General features: G+C 39.6%; 1 protein-coding gene across 10 annotated transcripts in view; it reads right to left on the reverse strand.

Moving 5' to 3' along the window:
* The window catches only part of slc2a9l2 (solute carrier family 2 member 9, like 2), a 106,841-nt gene that overhangs the window by 616 nt on the left and 86,286 nt on the right, over positions 1–19,939 (reverse strand). For 9 of the 10 annotated variants that reach the window (XM_041033924.1, XM_041033918.1, XM_041033916.1 and 6 more), the window contains exons 12-13: positions 16,356–16,483; positions 70–522 (exon numbers count right to left, since the gene is read on the reverse strand). In XM_041033924.1, the coding sequence (XP_040889858.1) occupies positions 280–522; positions 16,356–16,483 (371 nt within the window). In that variant the 3' untranslated portion in view covers positions 70–279. Of the gene's footprint in view, positions 1–69; positions 523–16,355; positions 16,484–19,939 lie in introns of those variants that run through there. The other variant, XM_041033917.1, reaches the window with a different exon arrangement.

Below are 19,939 nucleotides of genomic sequence, written 5' to 3' on the forward strand. Positions count from 1 at the left end.
TATGGAGCATTTTAGATTCTTTCAACTCATTGTTTTGGTTTTCTGGTTTCGTTTTATTAAGAGACTTAGACAAATAATTGCTGTAAACTGAAATTCTGTAATATAATTAAATATTCCAGTCATACAAAACATATACAAAATACCAAAATATACTGTTATTGCCAAAAAGCATGGATTTTCATTTCACTGATCACAGTGATTAAATAAATATGTACAAACAAATACTTCTTTATTTGAAATTTCAACTCTGCTTCCCCTTGGTTAGTGTAGTTTGCTCACTTAGAAGGAACTCTCCATCTTAGCAACATCTTGGACTTTTCCATTCATGTCAGACTTAGCAGACAGAACCAGCTCCATTTCATGGCCGGGGGAGGGGACAGGGATTTTGTTGATCTTGGCAAAGCTCTGGCTGATTTCCATAAATGTTTTATTTTTGGTTTCAGGGAGGACAAAATAGAGGTAGATAGATCCCAAGATGCAGACCACCACAAACACCAAGAAGGCAAAGGACTGCAGCGTTTCCTACACAAAGAGAAAACAGACAGGGAGGGAAATCTGTTAGATTTATTTATTTTCCTTCAGATGGAAATTAAATTTTGTTGATTGACACTAAGCACAGATGTTATTTCAGGACTAAAATGACACAGAGTTTCATTGTTTTCAACATTAAACACAATTCATTATCAAATCAGATGAACCATTTGATGATTACAGCCCCCCCCCCCCCTTTCACAGAGCCAAATCCTGCCATTTTTCAGACATCCTAAACTCCTGCCAGCTCCGGAGAGACGCTGTTTGTGGCATCTGTTTTGTCATCTGTGTGTGTCATGGCAGAGGGTGTCGTAACATCCCCATGATTTTTACGACGAAAAGGTGCTGTGAGGGTATGTGCAAATCAGAGAATGTTTCCACTTTAGATTTTTGAACAGTATTTGTACGTGTTTGTGCGTTGAACTGTGTCCTAGTATCCAATGTATGAAAGCTAACCTTGTCCAGTGTGTTATGCCAATAATAGAGATTAGTGACAGATTTAAAAATACACACTGACTGATTACCCAGAGGGAGATTTAGAGATGGAGAGAGGCTGTGTGTGTGTGTGTGTGTGTGTGTGTGTATGAGAGAGAGAGAGAGAGAGAGAGAGAGAGAGAGAGAGAGAGAGATTTTGAGGGGGCAGAGAAACTTGACTGACCCTCAGCAGTGTGTCACTGAGCTCTAATCCCATGCTCAAGAGGGGACAGAACTCAAATGCAGTGCTATGTACCTGCTATTAGAAATGCAGTGTCCAAACAACCATGACCTCAGTGAAGAACTACTTACTGCTTTGATTTCAGCGGTTATATCACCACTGCTGTTAGCCTCTGACACCGTTTTCCTCTGTTGAGTGTATTTCATAATAGCACTAAAAAAAAAGGAAAAAAAAACAGAGCATCCTGCAAAGGGCCTGACCCAGTTTCCGTGCCGCCTCTGTGACATAACGCTCATCTGCAAAGTTAGCAAGTTCCTCAGTAAACGCCGCCTTTCTCTCCCAGTTGTCACAGGCGATGAGTCATGGCACAACCAGGACTTTTCTGCATCCGTCTGTCATTAATAGAATTCTTGCAAGCCCTGTGGACTGAGGAGAATGAGACAGTCCCGTCTTTGACACGGGGCTAAGCCTTTGATCTGCTGTGGTGGCTCAGCTGGGTTCAGTTCGGTGCAATCGCACAAACAATTAGGCATGCACACAAAGACCCATCAGTGACCGCAGACACACAAACATACAAACATGAATCATATTTTCACGTTTAATGTTCAAAAACATGTTGCACACACAGAGAGTGAGAAAGGAGTTGGCAGCTGAAGAGATGGGGAATCCTGTGCTGGGACCAGGCGGGACAGAAGAGAAAAGTGCAAGACTGGATAGAGTAGGACGGGATAGGACAACACAAGACAGGACAGGACAGGACGGACCAGGATAGAATGAGATAGAACAGAATAGTAAAAGACCCAGTCTAGGTCACGATGGGAAAGGGATAGGACAAGACAGAACAGGATAGTCTATTATAGAACAATGCAAGACAAGATGGGCCAGTGCAGGATGGGACAAGAGAGGACAATACACTGCATGATGTGCATGGCAGTACAGAATGGGAGAGGATGGAACAAAATGGGTAGGGACAGGACAGAACAGTGCAAGACAGGACAGAGGGAGATAGAAAAGGAACAAAAGGAAGGTACAAGATGGGACTGGACAGGACAGGACAGGACAGTGCAAAATGAGACAGGACAACACTGGGATGTGAAGAGATGAAGAGATGAAGAGAGAAGGATGTTTAAACACTGTGGACACAAATCTGATGGAGACATTAAAAAAAAAAGTCCTGGTCCAGCGACTGTCTGTGGCTGGGAAATGTCCTGTCACAGTGACTGGTTTCTGGGGCAACACTGAGTCATGATCTGTGTTTGGGGGCGTGCGCTGTGATGGTAGGGTATTATTTGCATGTGTGTGGGCTGTTATACATTGTACTGAATCTTCCCAGTGGGAGATACACTCAAGGACAAGGACATGCGATGCATGAAAGACTAAGCTGTACATAAGATCACACTGGGCTGTTTAGAGGTTTTATGGATTACTATATATCATTGCTGTCATATTGCGAGAGGAACAGGAAGTTGAACAATCGTTTAGCAGCAGTAATGCATCAGAAGCCCAATAATCCTAACTCATTAGCAACACATGCAAACACATGAAAAACTCAGTTGATTAATGAATGTGATCAAGCTTGATGGCCCATTAGTCTTTACAGCTGTCATAAACAAACTGAGCCTGTTATTACTGCCCCATTGTACATTTTACAGAGTCAATAAATCATCTGTTTGTCAAATGCATTTAGTTCAGTGTTTGAAAGTAAATGCAGACAAGTCATTACATTTCTAAATGGCAACAATAACTGCACACTGATTAATACATTACATGTGAAAATCATGTATCTCAAAAAAAAAACATCAATTTTTCATGATTAAATAAAAACTGGTTTGTTTTCTTGCAGTTTTTGAGGATAATTTAAAAATAGGGTTTTTTAAAAGGCTTATTTTGTTTATGAAGTCAGGAATTTTCATAACCCAAAATGAAAAACTATCATTTGAAATTTCTGAAATTTGGAGATACATGTTTTGACAGTATATTGAATTAAGGTGGACTGTGATAATGTAGCTGTACACTACGTTGAAAAAGAGTCTAAACAATCAGAATCTGTCTGAAAGCTCACTCTTGACCTTTGAAATAATAGTTGACATTCTCACCAGAGGGGTCTGTGGTGTCACGATCTTTCTCAGCACTTACCCATTGGTTAATGTTCACATTATTAATGTTCACAGATTTTTTTTTTTTGAGCCTTCTCATCCTTAATTAAGGATTAAGAGCCCGTGGATTCAGAGGAGAATGTCTTTTCCATGAAAACTGCGAAAACTAAAACAATGCCAGTAATGTGGTTTTCAACAGCCCTGTTAATTTATATGTGTGTAACATGATTTTATAATGCATCACTGTTCATTTTCATGGTTAATACCTAACTGGATTATTAGCTTCTTTATAAAGATTATAGACCTGTCAAATATTTGCAATATCATTTGAACTTGATTGTGACTATTGTCTTCTTTCTGTTTTTTCTTTTTGGTTCCATTAACCTCCATAAATCTGCCATGACATATAAAGGTGTCATAATGTCTTAAGGAAGAATTGTAACACATTTGCTTTGCCAGCGGTTTTACTGCGATTCAGACTGTGCACAGCAATCCCTTTTTCTTCCATTATTGCCAGCCTGTTTCTCCCAAATTTAGATTTGTACTCAGAGAATAAAACAAAAAGGTGAGATAAAAGCAGGAAAAGGGTAAGCTAAATAATAAATCTCTGTGGATAGTTTAAATGAGGCTCTCAGTTTAGCAAACTGCAAAGGCTGCAGACAGTGTGTCAGCTACAAATGAACTGATGGTGTTTGATAATCAGCCCAGTGCTATGACATCAAAATCTGCCTCAACAGTGGTTTAATGAGGTCAGTTACTTCTTCGTGGGAAAAATATAAGAGGTTACTGTGGCAAGAAACTATATTGTATTGGAGATATGACTATCACACCAATGCTACAGTCCGAATGAAAAATAAACAAAAATGACAAAGGAATCTATTAAATTGAACTGAATTTAAATCCATCCCCTTGTAGAGATCATTGTGGCTTTTGTTTCACCTTTGATTTGCTTTATTTCTTTTTATCTGAATGGATAAAACTATGTTTAATATTAGACAGAGCAAACTGCTGCTCTTTCACTGGGATTTCCTTGAAACCCTAGAGCATAACAAAATAAGTACTGTCTGGGTATAATTCATAGATAAAGACATCAGTGAAAGCTCCAAAGTGGGAGCCAATAACTTAATCAGCTCGTGCTCGACTCAAACTATTAATGGCCCCTGGCGGTAAATTTGTGATTTGTGACATTGGCAGTCTGGGTTTCTTGGCCCAGGGTGCGGGGGTGGGGGTTTGGAGTTACAAACAGCAGCAGTAATTGACATTATTTAATATTAGAATACTTTCTGTTGTTTGTTCGGCATCCATTTGTTAGACTGAATACAGAATATGACTATTGATAATACAGCTTATTATTGCCAAGAATCATGTCTTTAAATTTCATAACATATTTTTATTCATTTCCCAAATGTCACTTGGGAAATGAACCAGTCAGTCCCAGTCAGTCCCTTACTACTGCCAGCAGGCAGTCAGTACCAGTCGGTCCCTTACAGAAGCCCAAGTGACACCTCAGCGGTGGCCTGTCACAGAGGTAAAGGGATGTGACAGTGACAGTGTTTTCTGAACTGGGGTCAGAGCTGGTTTCAGGTGCCAGTCAGAAACCAGTGAGTCACTGCTGTGATCTGGATGCCCTGTGTGTGTGCCTGGGAGTAAGTGGGCCCAGCACAACCCCAGCCGACAAAACCAACACTGCAATATTTGTGGCACTGGCTGGCTAAAAATAAGCCTTTGTTGCTTTCTGTCTCTCACACTTATCCGTTCCCTCCTTGCCTTGGTCACCCTTATCTCCTGCACACTTCTCTTTACCTCTCCAAATCCATTTCTACAGGTCTCTACCTCTTCGCTGTGTGCCTTTATTATCTGCCTAATTACACATTCAGCTCCACTTCCGCCTTTTTGCCACTAATTTCACTGTACACCAGTCAAAGTGAAGGAGCCATCTATTTCATCATCACATTACATCTCTCTCTGTCTCCTTATCTGTGCACAACACAGCTGGGCTGACCTGTTCGCATGCTCACATATAGGTTCATTAAGCTCACTAGTTCAAATCAGACGTGAGAGAATGAGAAGACAGTGTAGAGAGACAATGGTGAGGCGTATAATTGGTGTCATGTGGATCTGCTTGCACCCTCCACATAACAATGAAGATCTGGCACTTTCCTGACAACACAGAGACACCCTCCTCCCGCCCTTCCCCTGATCATTAAAACTAATGAACACTGATATCTCTGACACACTGAAAGTGGTGGAGTTCAATACTTTTGTGTAAATGCTTTTAAATTACTTCCAAAATACTGCTTTATAATTCTGGCAACAGATACATCCTACCTGTTTACACTGTGAGTCGTGATTAGGCACTAAAGGGCAAGTAAACACTGTGAGAAAGAAAACAGAAAAGAGACTCCAAACACTTTGATCCATAAAAATGAGGAACCTACATAAAACAGGGGCTTAATTATAGTGGGAAAACAGGATGCTTCATTCACTTAAATTTTTAATGAAGAAATAATCTAATTCTAATGCAAGACTCTACATCAACTGGACAAAATGTTACTGTATTTGAAGACAGAAAGATGACTACATTAAGAAAACTCAGTGTACCTACTTAATTAGCTTGATTTGAAATTAGTTTTATAGACATTTTTATTTCTGCTTCCATCCATCACTTTGGTCCAGACTGAAATATCTTAACACCTATTGGATGGATGCTATGAAAGATCCATTGAGGATAAATTGCAATGACTTTGGTGATCCCTTAACTTCCCATCTAGCACCATCAGTTTGTCCAGTACTTTGCTTTGAGACCGAAGACCAGCTGTAAACATCAGCATGTTAGCACTGTCATTGTCACAGCATGTTAACATGCTGACATTAGCATTTAGCTCAAAACACTGCAGTAGACTCTTGTATAAATCAACACAAAAATATTTATACAAAACACAAACAAGTTTCTCTCTGCAACTGTCCAAATTTAAGAAAGAATGATGAAGTAATTTTTTGTCATATTTGATATGTGAGGATGTAAGAGTGTTTTCATTATAAACTTTTTTTTTTTAATACCAAAATTTAATTTGTTTATCTGGAAGTTCTAACAACCATGTTGCATTAAACTCCTACCTCATAATACCTTTGCAAAGCCCTTTCAAATGTGTTCAAACCTGCACTGTTTACACTGGCTCACTGTCTTTGTCTCCTTTACATGTCCACTGTTATCGCCTCTGCAGTTGGCAGAAATATGCACCACCTCACCCCCGAGCTTGTGGCAGAACATCAGGTACAAGCACTGCGAGACGTGCTCATCAAAACATTGTTGCACCACACCAGCAGCAGTCAGAAACTCCACAGGGTACTTTTAAGGTGTATACACATGCTGAAACTGAAAAAGTTGTTTTGAGAGATATGTGTTTGTATCTGGGCACTTAAGCTTTAGTATTAACGCACACAGCTGCTTCCCCTGTGAAATTGGGGCGCTAACACAGCACATACAGGAAACCTGTAATCAGTGTGAGCCAAAGTACCAGTTTGTGCTGCTTTAAGTGATCTGATCTGTTCTCTTGTTTTATTTTTGTGCCCTGTTTGTGTTGCCCCTTAAAGTCAATAAGAAAAAATACCCCTGACTGATTCTGTAAGAATAAAAACTTTGTCCTCTAAGAAACCACGATCTGAGTGTTTGATACATCCTTTCCAGCTATTTTGGTTCATCATTCACTCTTTGCCCCCGACACATGACACACTGGAGCAGCTGACTGAAAGGACAAAATTAGGTTCATCTGCAGGGGCTAAAGAGAACACATTTGACAGAAGGTCAACCAAACGTCACCACAATGTCCAACATGCCGCGAGCAAAGTTTCACTGTGATCTCAAACTTCTGCGCTGACTTTTGTCTAACTCTTTCTGTCCTTCAGGTTACAGTAAGAGAAACTTTGAATGTGCGTGTGTGCATGTGTGTATCTTGGGCTGAAATAATACATACATATATATATATATGTGTGTGTGTGTATGTGTGTGTGTGTGTGTGTGTATGTATGTATGTATGTATGTATGTGTGTGTATATATATATATATATATATATATATATATATATAGCTTTTAAAGTAAAGGCAGCAGCAGCAGAAGGCAGGATATTCTTCTTACTGCAAGAAGTGTAGATCCATAGCCATGGGCTATAAGTATAGTAAGGCTCCAAAGAAACTTTATTTATGCAAGGTATATGTTGAGTACTAGATTTAACTTAACCCTTAAGCTCACCTTGCTTAAACTGGTGAAAGTCCTGTTATGTAGTCATTAATGTCACCTTTTAGCATTTTGTTTACCTTGATCATGTCTATAAACCGTATATGTAGCTTGAGAAAGTGTAAATCTCTCTTTATTTCATGTGGTTTAGGATTTTTATAGGGCATATATGGTATTTAACTGCATCAGTAGGAGAATGCTATTTAATGACGTGAGCTATACTGTGGAGCTATAAAGTGTGCACTTGTGCGTGAACAGAAAATAGACATACCGTTCACCCTCTAAAGTCACGCTGTAATGGAGATTGGTGTACAGCAATACAAGGTAATTTGCATTTCCTGTGTAGTTCCGCCACATTAGGTTTATTGTTGGATACAGCAGAGTGATATGTTCCTGGATTTCTGAATCCCCGCGCCTGTTTTCAGAACTTAACAAGGTTATGCCTGAAACGTCCTGTGCTCATGTCGTCTCTGCTTATCCTCAGCGGAGTGTGACTATAACTGAATCCTGCTTGCAAAAGTCCTGATGAATGCCTGGGGCTAAATGCCTGCATCTAACTGCATCGACTAGAGGTCAGACTCCTGAGTTACAATGCTCTGAAACTCACACATGCACACTACAGTCTTTCTAGGCACAAGGGAGTGTTTGAAAAATTCAATACAAGACTAAAGATGCAGATGAGGCACACAAAATGCTGATAGCCTCTGGATTAAAGTCCCAGCAGAACGAATCATTTAAGTGACGTCACGGGCGGTAGATTTATGAAGTGATGCATACTGGGCTTCATGTAACAGCAGAGTCTGTCTATAATCCTGTGTGATTAATGTGATTGAGCAGGTGAAGGCAGCACCAACACAACCACATGTAAATCTTCATGCATCACACATCACAGATTCCATAATGTTGTCTGGTCGCTAAGTAAAGAATATGCAACAAATTAAACACTCTGCAATTTACTAGGCAGAGACACAAAGTGCACATGTGTAGTTTGACCAGTATTAACTGTCCTGCCTCTCAGAGCTCTGAAGCATGGACTGAGATGTTTTCTTGTATTCACCTTAAGTCAGCTGAGGTTTTGAGGGGACTATTTTGGGAAGAAAGCAATCTGCTCAAATTATGTTGCCAAGATTGGAATTAGAATAAGGTATGTAATAAGGCTCACTTCAATTTGAAGTAAATGTTTTGTGTACCTTATGTATTCATTTAATCATGACTTTAATATTATGAAGATGTTCCCTGTCCCCGGCAATGTACTTTGTTGTGGTATGAAAAACAATTGTCATAGACAGTGAAATGAATAAAAACAGAACAGAAACTCAATAAAAGCCTTCTGAAAGATAAAAGGCTTAAGCAAAGCTCCTTAACCTGCACCAGGTATTTCTATTAACAGTAAATTATTGTTTGTACACAGCTGGAAAAAAAAAAATCCCCTGGCTTTTTCTGCAAATGAAGGCCTGAATGGAAAAGAACCTGAGTAAGTTAAGAAAACCGTTGGTTTAATTTGGTATGAACTGCAGTGTACATGTCTATATTTCTTCAACTCACAAAGATTGAAATGTCAAATGCCATTAGGATCTAATGAGGGACAAGTGGGACATTATGACCAAGGGCAAATTTGTGTCTCTATAAAAAGCAGAGCTGAACTATGTCCTCAGCACAGAGGGTAATTATAAGGCAGACAGTAGGACTTTACCTCTCTCACACTAGGAAATATAATATTGAATATATAAAACTCAAAGCACCGTCAGATAAACACAAAGATAAGACTTTTAGTCTAAATGCTATTCCTCGAAATATCAATCTGATTATCTTTTCTAAATGTCATCAGTTTCCAAATTACCCAGGCATTGATGGCATAGTGGAAATATAGTGGAAAATTCCTAAATACGTTTATCACTGTCTAAAATAATAATAATTATTATTTTTTTAGATATACTCATTATCTTATTTTAAGTTAGATGAGACAATCAATACCAATCTTGTGTCTGTCAATAGGTACAGAGCTGAAAATTTCTGGAAATTAAATTCAGAAAAGTGGGGGTTGTTTTATATTGGAGGACAAAACAATTATATATTTACAAAATCAGCTATTGTGTTAATTGTTTTCCTGCCAGGAAAACAATTAACAATTAACTCTTTGGACTAATAGTATCTCAGAGAAATGTTCCTATCAGGAGAAGACTGATGTGATGTGTTTCGTGTTCTGAAATGAGCTGTCATCCTTTCACCAGGGTCGTCTCATATTCAGGGTTATATTTGATTGCAGCTTCCCATGAAAGTACAAATTTGTTTGTTTTCACTTTTATGTTTGAATATGGATTAAACAAACAAAACAAATTGTGTTAATTGATAAGCTTTTAAGGTGTTGCTAGACATTTTTTTTAAATGTTGGGCAAAGCCTGGTTAGTTGTTTCCCTCTGTTTTCAGTCTTTGTGCTAAGCTCAGCTAATCACCTTCTGGCTCTTGCGGCATCTTGCCTACACATGAGAATAATATCGATCTCCAAAAGAACAACAAAAAAGCATATTTCCCAAACTGCTGAACTATTCCTTTAATGCTTACGCTCTGATAGGAGAAACTATACCAACAAAGCTTTAGAAATAACTAAATGACACTCAAGGTCTAGGGTAGAGCACAGAGGAAAAAGCCGTGACAGGAGACAGCTAATCTCTAAATAACATGTTTGATTTAAAACACACACAGCTCACAGACCAAACCACTTTGTTTGTGTCCTTGGGAGAGAGATGTGTTAGAAAGAGAGTGAAAAGGTAAAAGACAAAGGGACAGTCAAGGATGATGACACAGAGAGGCCCAAGACATATCTATGATCGCTTGAAGCTGAAGTTCAGCTGATGAAGTTTCATCTACTCGGTGAATCACTTAGCTAAAGTCCTTGGGAGAAAGATGTGAGTGTACTGCAGAGGAGGAGAAAGGAAGAGGACGTGACACTTTGAGACAAAGGAGGCATAAGAGGAGCAAAGGGGAGACCAGGGCTGGTGCACAAGTACGTGGGCAGTAAAATGAAGAGCGAGACTTCTTAAGATGTGACCATTTCAAACTGAAATGTCACATTGATTTCTCCTCCCTGCGATTCAATAACAACCTCTGTGCTTCTCCACAGTAGCACTGAGTTTATAAACAGATAGAGCTGATGTGTACTACAGGTCAAGATACACGTTTAAAGATCACATTTAGCCTATGAAGTGACAGTTGATCTTAGGGTGCTGTCATCAGATCGTCTTCAGGTATATGACCCCTATTCATCATCTGTTGGTCGAGATGAATGTGATGATTTGACAGACGGAGATGAAACAGATCTGTGAAAGATGATTAATGAAGCTTCAAAGTACATCACAGCCAGTTGGATCTGACTTGGTGCAGTTAGGTTGAAGAATGCACTCATTTAGGATGCCTGCCGAGACATTAAAGACTGCTATGAAACATCAAAGAGAGAGGGAGAAGAAGCACAAGAAGAAGCACAAGACCAAGAGAGAGAGAGTAAATACAGAATACACAATAAGTACAAGCTATGGTACATTTTGTTTCCTCAAAAAAAAAAAAAAAAAAAAAAACTCCTCAAGAAACAAAAACTTGCTCCCTCTCCAGCTGAAAAAAAAAACCTTCAGTAATGAGCAAACGCATGTATTCAGGCTCATTATCTATTCTGTTCATTCTCACTGCAGATCAGATGCTTGCTGTTGGTTACAGGGAATTCCTTGACTTTGTATTCACATTTTCTATCTTTCTGCACAGCCAGTCGAAATTCCTCCACAGTGCCTCACAAACCAAAAGAAAAACAACTGGTTTAGTTCCTGTCTTGATGCAGTACTTAACAACTTGAGTCCTTCAAAACATCTTGAAGAAGTACTGAGTACTGAAGAAGTAAACTGTCCACAAAGGGTGTACCACTCTGAGAAATAAGTTTTTTTTTTTAATCACTGAGAGCACAGGGCATTTATTTAGGTAGCTGAAATTAATTTGCAGTGTCTCAATATGTGTGATATTGAAATATAGCATGAAGAGAGGGAGACTGTAATGTATAGTAAATTAAATAAAAGGTACAATTAATAGGAATTATAAAAAACAAAAAAAAAACATCTCAGATATTATTTATCAGTTGTGAGTTATGGTGAGCAATCTCACTGCAGCGAGCGACACTGTTTTCAGTCCTAGTACTTGGTAAGGCTGAAACAAAGAGGAGCTCTGCAGCCAACTCCACAGCTTGGCATCATCTGAGAAAACACGGCTCCAGCATATTTCATCTGCCTGTGCTTTCACTGTCACAAAAATCCACAAAACTGGTCCCACAGGAGCACACAATAGTTGTCCAGGTGGCTCTGAAACCCAGCAGGATTTCAGAATCAAATCCTACGGGAATGTTCTTTTTCTGAATAGGAATTAAGTGATGGTGAATTCAGATTTCAGATTCCACATTTAAGAAATGGTAACACATTTATGAAGATAATAATAAAAAAAAAAAAAAAAGCTCCTAACAGCAGGTTACGTCACCCTGGTAGCTTATATCACCCAGCCTGATGAGCTGGCGCACTGCAGGTTAAGAGTGTAGAGCTCTGCACATCTGACACAGCACACAACTCAAGTCCCAGGAGCCACGGACACGGGGCCAGACCTCCTGTCCGGGAAAAATCCTCTGAACCCATGGGCTGTCAGCCAGGTTTGGCAGAGATACAGTATGCCTGGTTCCCCCCCTAGCACAGCCAGAGTAACAAAGTACAGTTAATGATTGTGTTGGAGGTAGTCCAGCTCCTGTTGGGAGACCTGTGGATGCTCCCGTTGTGCGGGACATTTTTATTCCAGGCACACAGAGGAATTTAACATTCTCACTCAGAATGGTAAACCTCTGGGCATGGCCCCCAGGGAGAGCCCCCCCCCCCCCCCCCCCCCCCGGCAATTATAGAAAGTATCCATGCTAGCTGTACAAAGTGGCACATGTTAATAATTGGTGTAATAGCAGGCAAATTATTGTTCTGGTGTGTTGTTCCTCCTGCGGGACATGACAGGTGAAGGAATAGACTCCTCCAACAACAAAGGCTATGTGACAGCCATATCCGTCTGTCATATGAAATTTATCAGTGCCCACACACTGAGCCCACCCCCTCTGTTGTGTTGTTTCATGCTAGAGGCCTATCACAGACTCATATTCTCTAACCCGCTGGTATGGATCTGGGATCCGACACCCTGAACCAACATCCTTTTGAGGAAGTTCATTCCAATGTGCTGTTGCTGAAGACAGCTCTGCGCCTGGCGCTGGCCTTGAGAAGGAAACTGCAGATCCTATTAGTCCACTGGTATGTCTCAGAGCTGTCCGAGGTGTGCCTGCAATCTAAGCCTGCTTTAGTGTGAGCGAGGTGATGAGTTCATTCCATCTCTGAGTGTCAGTAAAACTGATGGTGCTCCACTAATCTCCAGGTTCCTCTTAAGAGTAATGTAAATTAAATATAATCTGTCCAGTGTGCTTCCTTTACCCTCACTGATCATGAGCTGGCAAGGTTCAGCTCAACCAGAGCCTCTCCCACAGGTTTGTGGAGGAAATTGGTTTGGATTATTGGTGTAAAAGAGTGAATGTCCTCATGGGCCACAGATCCTATTCCACTCACAAAGACCAAACCTTGTTAAAGGGGGTGTCAGTGCAGGACTCAGTGCTCCTGAGACTCACAGCAGATAACCTGGGGTTATTCATTTTTTTGGGAGCTACATGTTTGGATAGTCCGGTGGACTTCTGAGTGCAGCAACAGTGGAGATCTCACTATCTCCTACAGACACAGAATTAACTTAGAAATGGAGCTAATTTCAACAGGGTAGCAGTCCCCTGCACTATTAGACTACTTTGTACTGTTGGCAGAGAAAACTAGCCTTTGTACTGTACATGCTGTGAAACCTACTAACCGATAAGACTACAAGAAGGCAATGAATATACTAAAAAGTAATTTGGATAAAGCAGCCGGCTATGTCTTTTTCTCTGTGTGTATCTGAGTGTTTCCTAATGTTTTGTCACATCTGTGAAATGCGAGGAGGCAGCAGAGGCCTGGGGACCAATAATGGGATAAGAGGACAACAACAAAGGCCCAGTACATTTACCTGGAGGTGTGCATGAGTTCTGTAGAGCAAGTGGAAAGGCTGCACACTACAGCAGACATGTCTCAGTGTCAGTGGCACAGCTGCAGTATCTCACTACTCTAAAATAATGTGTTATCTACATATTTCCATCACATTCGTCTACAGGAAGTGTTGTTGTGAAATGTGTTTGTGCACTCTTTGGTTGCTGTAGTCAGTTGTAAGTACACCAGCACTCAATCATTCCCTAATATATATATTTCCAATCACTGATATCTTATATTGACACCTTATGCACCGTTTTTCATTTAAAATGCGGTGAAATTAGTTTATCATCCTTAGAAGACAGTCTGCTTTGAGGCTGCTTTGGGCCCTCGTTTTCTCTACAGTATAAGGACCAAGTAACAAAGTGATAAGGCCTCAGGAGAAAACAGCATGACTCAGACCAAACTTAAAATACAGAGACACAATATGGAAAAATTTATGTAGAATATTTAATATTAATATTTATTGCTCTCTTACCTGGAATTTTTGGCTTGTATAAATACAAGAATCCACAAAAAACAGTGGAGAAAGACTTCCCAAAAGGGACAAGATGAACACAAAGAGAAAAGAAAGTGAGCCATTTAATGCAGAAAAATAAAAAAATATATATTCAAAATTATGATAAATCAAACTACCGATCCATTGATTAGTGGCCAACCTGCTGCACAACCAGAGCCACAGTTGCCCTGTTTTTAATATTTAAAAGGCCACTTTCAAATTTCACTTTGCCTGCCCCTTTTTTCTCCCACTTTTGCCCACAACAGCACACAATCTGAGGAAATGAGAAATAGTTCCAAGACAAAACACTGTGTGGTGTTAACTTGGTGATGGTGAAATGGAGTACATGGGTGAATTGCTCGAGAGAAAAACATTTGGGAAACTTGAAAACTTGCAGCTACTGCTATAGTGCTCAGTCATAAGGGTCTTGAAGTGCTGAAGTGGCAAAAAAGAAAAACAATTCACCAAACTCAACTTGAACCTCAACATAACACAACCAATCCATCAAGTGGCCAAAAGCAGACACCAGGAAATATTGTCTTAACACCACTAAACCCAGTTCCAAACTGTACAAACACACTGTACTCCTAGGAGGGCGCTTCAGAAAAGAGGCTATAAAGCGAAAAACACTGAGGCTGTGAGACCAAAGAAAGAGAAGGAGAGGGACAGTAGGGAAAGAAGCAGAGGAGATAAAATGAGAGTAGGCAGTGATGTGGATCTGCCTGGAGCAACAGTCAGGTTTTAGAAGTTGAAAGAGGACCCTGCAGTTTCCAGGAAAACATTCCAATTTCAGACACTAATAGGCTCTTCAGTCTGAAACCGTTGTATTTGCTTATTATTCCACTCATAGAAAAGCGAATTTATCCTCCTTGAAGTGGAGGTCTCACATGACTCATTCACACGCACTGTACTGGCTCCTGAAAATCAATTACAGTTACTTTCTATTTTGTTAGCAACCATTACCTACAGCTCCTGTCAGGCCGTGAAAGCAATTCTGTCTGATGCTTCATATTCAGCATTCCCGTCATGTCTCACGTTTCGCCCGTAACACCTTGTTTACAAGGGTCGAGCAGCAAAAGCAGCATGTCAGCAGCACCACAGCAGCAGTCAATGTCCACACTGGATCTCTTCAGCCAAAGCCCACTGCTGGGCACACAAAGGCATTTTGACAGAGCTCACAGCTCAATACAAAATCATACATTTATATACAAAAAAAATAAGACATTATACAACAAAGGCTGAATAATAATTCTCATGACGAGTAAAGTGAACGTGTGAATTGGGTGGAGTGCCCCTGTACATTGTGTTTTGTTGTCATTATCTCACAGTTATGAAGTTAGAATCTCATGCAGACGAGGGAAATAAAGACTGTCTCAGTCTTGGTCGAGTAATAAAAGTGAATGCCCTGTGGAAAACTATTTGAGGCTTGCAGTCTGTTCCTCAGCCAAGGTGGCGATCACAGTGGCTTACAAGAGCGACTGGAGTTTTCATTTCCATATCTCGTATTGTTACATGAAGTCTGCCCTTAAAAGCGTTCTGCACCACAGTTGAGAAAAGAAAATACCAGAAATACCAGAGCAGCGTGAAGAAAGCTACTTTGCAAAAGTCAGTGGAGTGGACTGGTGTGCACTGGCTGCCGAAAGCTCAGTTTTTCCATCATCATCATTAGATTCACAAGTATGACACAGTGAAGAACTTCTGTAACAACTCATTTGTATAATCCAGTACTGATATTCAGCTAACTACAAAAAGAACAAAAACTTGTGGAAGTGTATGATGAGTCAGATACTCTCTCATCAATCAAGTTCAAACTGTTATTGTGAAAAGCTCATAAATTGCAGGGATCACTGACCCTACCAACAACAACCATAAGAGCTCAGTAGATGCATTTAAGTAGGATATAAAACAGACAATGTTATCTGATAAGACTACAGAAATATCAAATCAAATCACAAAAACATGGTGCGGCAGGCAGCTACTGTAGAGATTAATGAGGGGCTGACAACTTCAATGGATTACAAAGGTGGAAGTGACAAACAGAGCTGCTGCTGGTTTGGTTTATCTGACAATCAGCCAGCGGCTTACTGTGTGAGCCTGATGCTTTATTTTGGGAAAAGTGTCACTTGTTTATTTGAAGCATCTCTACAGACGAAGTACCCGACTGAGATCCGAAACTTGGCCTCTAATAAAATGTATACACGTTTCAATGATGTAACTCACTTGAATGAATGGGAACAGGAGGCCCACAGCAAAGTTGGCCAGCCAGTTTACGATGCCAGCGATCATGAAGGCGGCAGGACGGTAGGACTGTTCAAACACTTCCCCGGTCAGGACAAAGGGGATACCACCTGACAGGGACAGACAGGAAAAGAGAGACTATGAGTTACAACAAACAAAACACAGCAAATAGAAACACAGACAGCAAACAGACTTTGATTTCGTACCACAGGATGAACTTTTGTACTTGAAGGTAGAATAAGTGATATCATCTCAGTATTTGTTCTTCTTGCCCTCTTACACATAGTAATGAATTGTTTCCCATTCCCATTGTGTTGGTGCATGTCAGACACTATTAGACCATATACCATTCTCCTGTTCAGTTCCCACACAACACATATTCGCTTTTTATCAAATAATGTGAACTGAGATTATATTATCATTTCATGGCCACATTGAGGATACAATCAGCTATTTATTTGACTGAGCTGACACATTATTTTAAGCTGTTGCAAGCCTAAGGTTAACAGCTCTACAATAATAATAATAATTGAACAAATTGATCAGTTTAGTTTGTAAATGCAGTGAGAGAGCTACTGTGTCACTGTGTTGAACAAGGGCTGACATTCAGTACCACAACCACAGTTGAATCCTTTTAAGGTGGCGTCCCTTCTGTTGAAAGTAAGAATTCCTCTGGCACATTGTGTCCAAGTACAGAGCGCAACAAAATTTCCAAACCTGCAAGAGCAGATGTTGACATTTGGACGCTTTGGTGATTTCAAACCTGGAGGCTGAACTTTAAACACTTGGCACACTGAGCTCAAATGTAAAATGTAGTAATTTATCCTGACACACTGTTACAAACTCAACAGAGAGCACTGGAGAACAATTCAAAACACTATACTGAAGACACTAACACTGCTGCTACAGAATTAGTCTCCTTTAGCTGCTGTCTAGTTAAAAAAAGTAAAAAAAAATAAGATATCTTCCCTCCTCACACCTAAATTTGCATATAGAAGTTTACTTTTGACAACAACCAATTTAAGTCCAGGTTATTTTGTTTTAGTTTGGTATGACAAATGCCACTGAATAACACACAACAACAATAGACATCAACTGTTTAGAGACATGAAAAAGTATGTACCTTACTCCACCATCAGTGCAGAGGAAACAGTATTTTTTCCAAAATTTTTCCTTTCAATATCCACACAGTTCATGGTTGAGTTTCAAAGCAACAGAAATAAGTTGGAAAGAGTTTTTGATGTCTGAAGGAATGTGGAGGGAAATTTTAAGACTTTTTGAAGTGATGGTTGAGATGCTCAATCAGGGAGTGTAGCTTTAAGCTTAGTGACTGGGTGTTTCTTACCTCAGTGATACATGTAATTTTCAAAGGATGAGATTTTTTTCCCCCCATCACATTGTTCAGCACATCACTCAGGAAAGCTTCCTGCCCATCCAAGAGCTGTTTATATGCTCAGACAGCCAACAATGTCCCTCTATATCAGAAACCATGACTTCTCTGTTTACTCTCTTAACTGCTTATCTATTCCAGGTAATTTCCTCTAGAGATTTTAGATGAAAATAACAGGAGTATTTGACTGTCCCCTTCTGTCCAAAAAGTATATCCACTGTTTTTTTATTTAAGATTTCAGCAAAAAAGAGAAAAAATATATATCAAAGAAACAAAGCAAAAGGCAACTACTCCCCTCTAAACAGTACAGTAGAAAACAATAAAAGATACTGTAGTATGAAGATTTTCCTCAGATCAAAATGATGTGGGCTGTTGGGACGCCTACACTTCCTATATTCAGCAATTTGTAAGCTCCAAACTTGTTTTAATGGCATGAAAGGAACATTTTGGTCTTTTGAAATGAGGAAGAGCTTTTATACTAATCACTACTGTTATGAAAGGAAAGAAAAATCAATCCCTGTCCCCAGCAGGGACAAGACATTCTCGTTAGAGTGTAACAGCCAACTTCAATGACCCCAGCTCACTTAATAACACTACAGCACAGGTCTGTCTCTGTGCGGAACAAAACGCAGTAATGACAGGATTTGCAAATGCCTCTGTCCCCCTGGTTGTGGATGCAATAGGAATTCTACTGTTGAAAATGTAATGGGCAATTTTAATGATATATGAGTGCAGGCCCATAGGCGTTCTTGAATTAACCCCTGCTGCAGAGATTATGCAAGAAAAAGCTGCTAATGCGACTGAAGCTCCTTCTCCGCTCTGTGAGCAGTGGGGGCAGATGGAGGTGGTAGAGAGGTTCACGCAACTAGTGATTTGTGGTTGGAGTGTGTACAATGTGCAACCATGTATAGAAAACATGATTACAGGTCCATACTGTAATACAGTTTTTGCTTGAATCTCTGACTATATTATGCTGTGCATTTCAAAGTCTGAATGCACACATGGGCAGAGATATTATAAAAACACAATGACACAATCGCACAACAGGATAAAGTGATGGAGTGACACACACACACAAAAAAAAAAAACATTATTCACAGCCACACACTTTTGATAATATTATAAGTTATGTCTTATCGGGACTATGTGTTATCTGGCTGCTTTTGAATAAGCTGTGGCCTGGCACAATATTTGTATAGGGATGTAGATAGTGTTCAGACTGGTGTGTAAGCAATTTCAGCTGGTTATATATATATATATATATATATATATATATATATATATATATATATATATATATATATATATATGTATATATGTATATATATATATATATATATATATATATATATATATATATATATATATATATATATATGTATATATATATATATATATATATGTGTGTGTGTGTGTGTGTGTGAACCATGTCCATATGTCATATACTGTATCTAAGTTTCCTTTCCCTGAGTTTCCTTGGAAACTCAGTATATACAGTATATTGGACTGTTTGAACCTGTTTGTGCACATTACCCTCGTTGTTAATGGTATAACGCCTTAAGACATAAGATGTGTAGCATCATGTTCAACAAACAGGGCTGCAGACCGTCTTTTACTGCCTGAAATAACAACAAAGGCATCACTTGAGGCTTCAGAACTGCAAGCTGAATTCTTCTAAATCTGTGGATGTTGCATTTTATCCTCACAGCAGGCTATTTGTTGTCACATAATTGCCTTTGAGAAGACAGTTAATGAGTTACAAACCATTTAGAGCTGTATAAAGGGAGGGATGGCTCACACTAGCCCTCGGCATCCTCTTAGACTTAAGTGCTTGTGTTAATAAACCATCCTATTATTTGAATAAGATTCCTTAACAAATGCGACCAGATGATGAAAAGTGACTGTGTGTGTGCGTTTGTGCATGCACAGCGCTGACCAGATTTCACACAGCAACTGTGTGCATAATAAAGAGCGGTCACCAGCCAAAACTTCGAAATCAAACTAATGGCCACTGACAGGAAGTGCAGGTGCCCAGGTTCCCCGTGGAGTACGTCCTCACCAAGAAGAATAAATATCAAAACACTGTTAACATTTCTGCAAAGTTCTACCACAGTGAAATGTCAAATGTCTCTTCTTTTTCCTTCTCATTTTGTTAACAAATAACAAAATAGTGCTT

The sequence above is a fragment of the Toxotes jaculatrix genome, chromosome 3 (assembly GCF_017976425.1).
Source record: "Toxotes jaculatrix isolate fToxJac2 chromosome 3, fToxJac2.pri, whole genome shotgun sequence".
Taxonomy (NCBI): Eukaryota; Metazoa; Chordata; class Actinopteri; family Toxotidae; genus Toxotes; species Toxotes jaculatrix.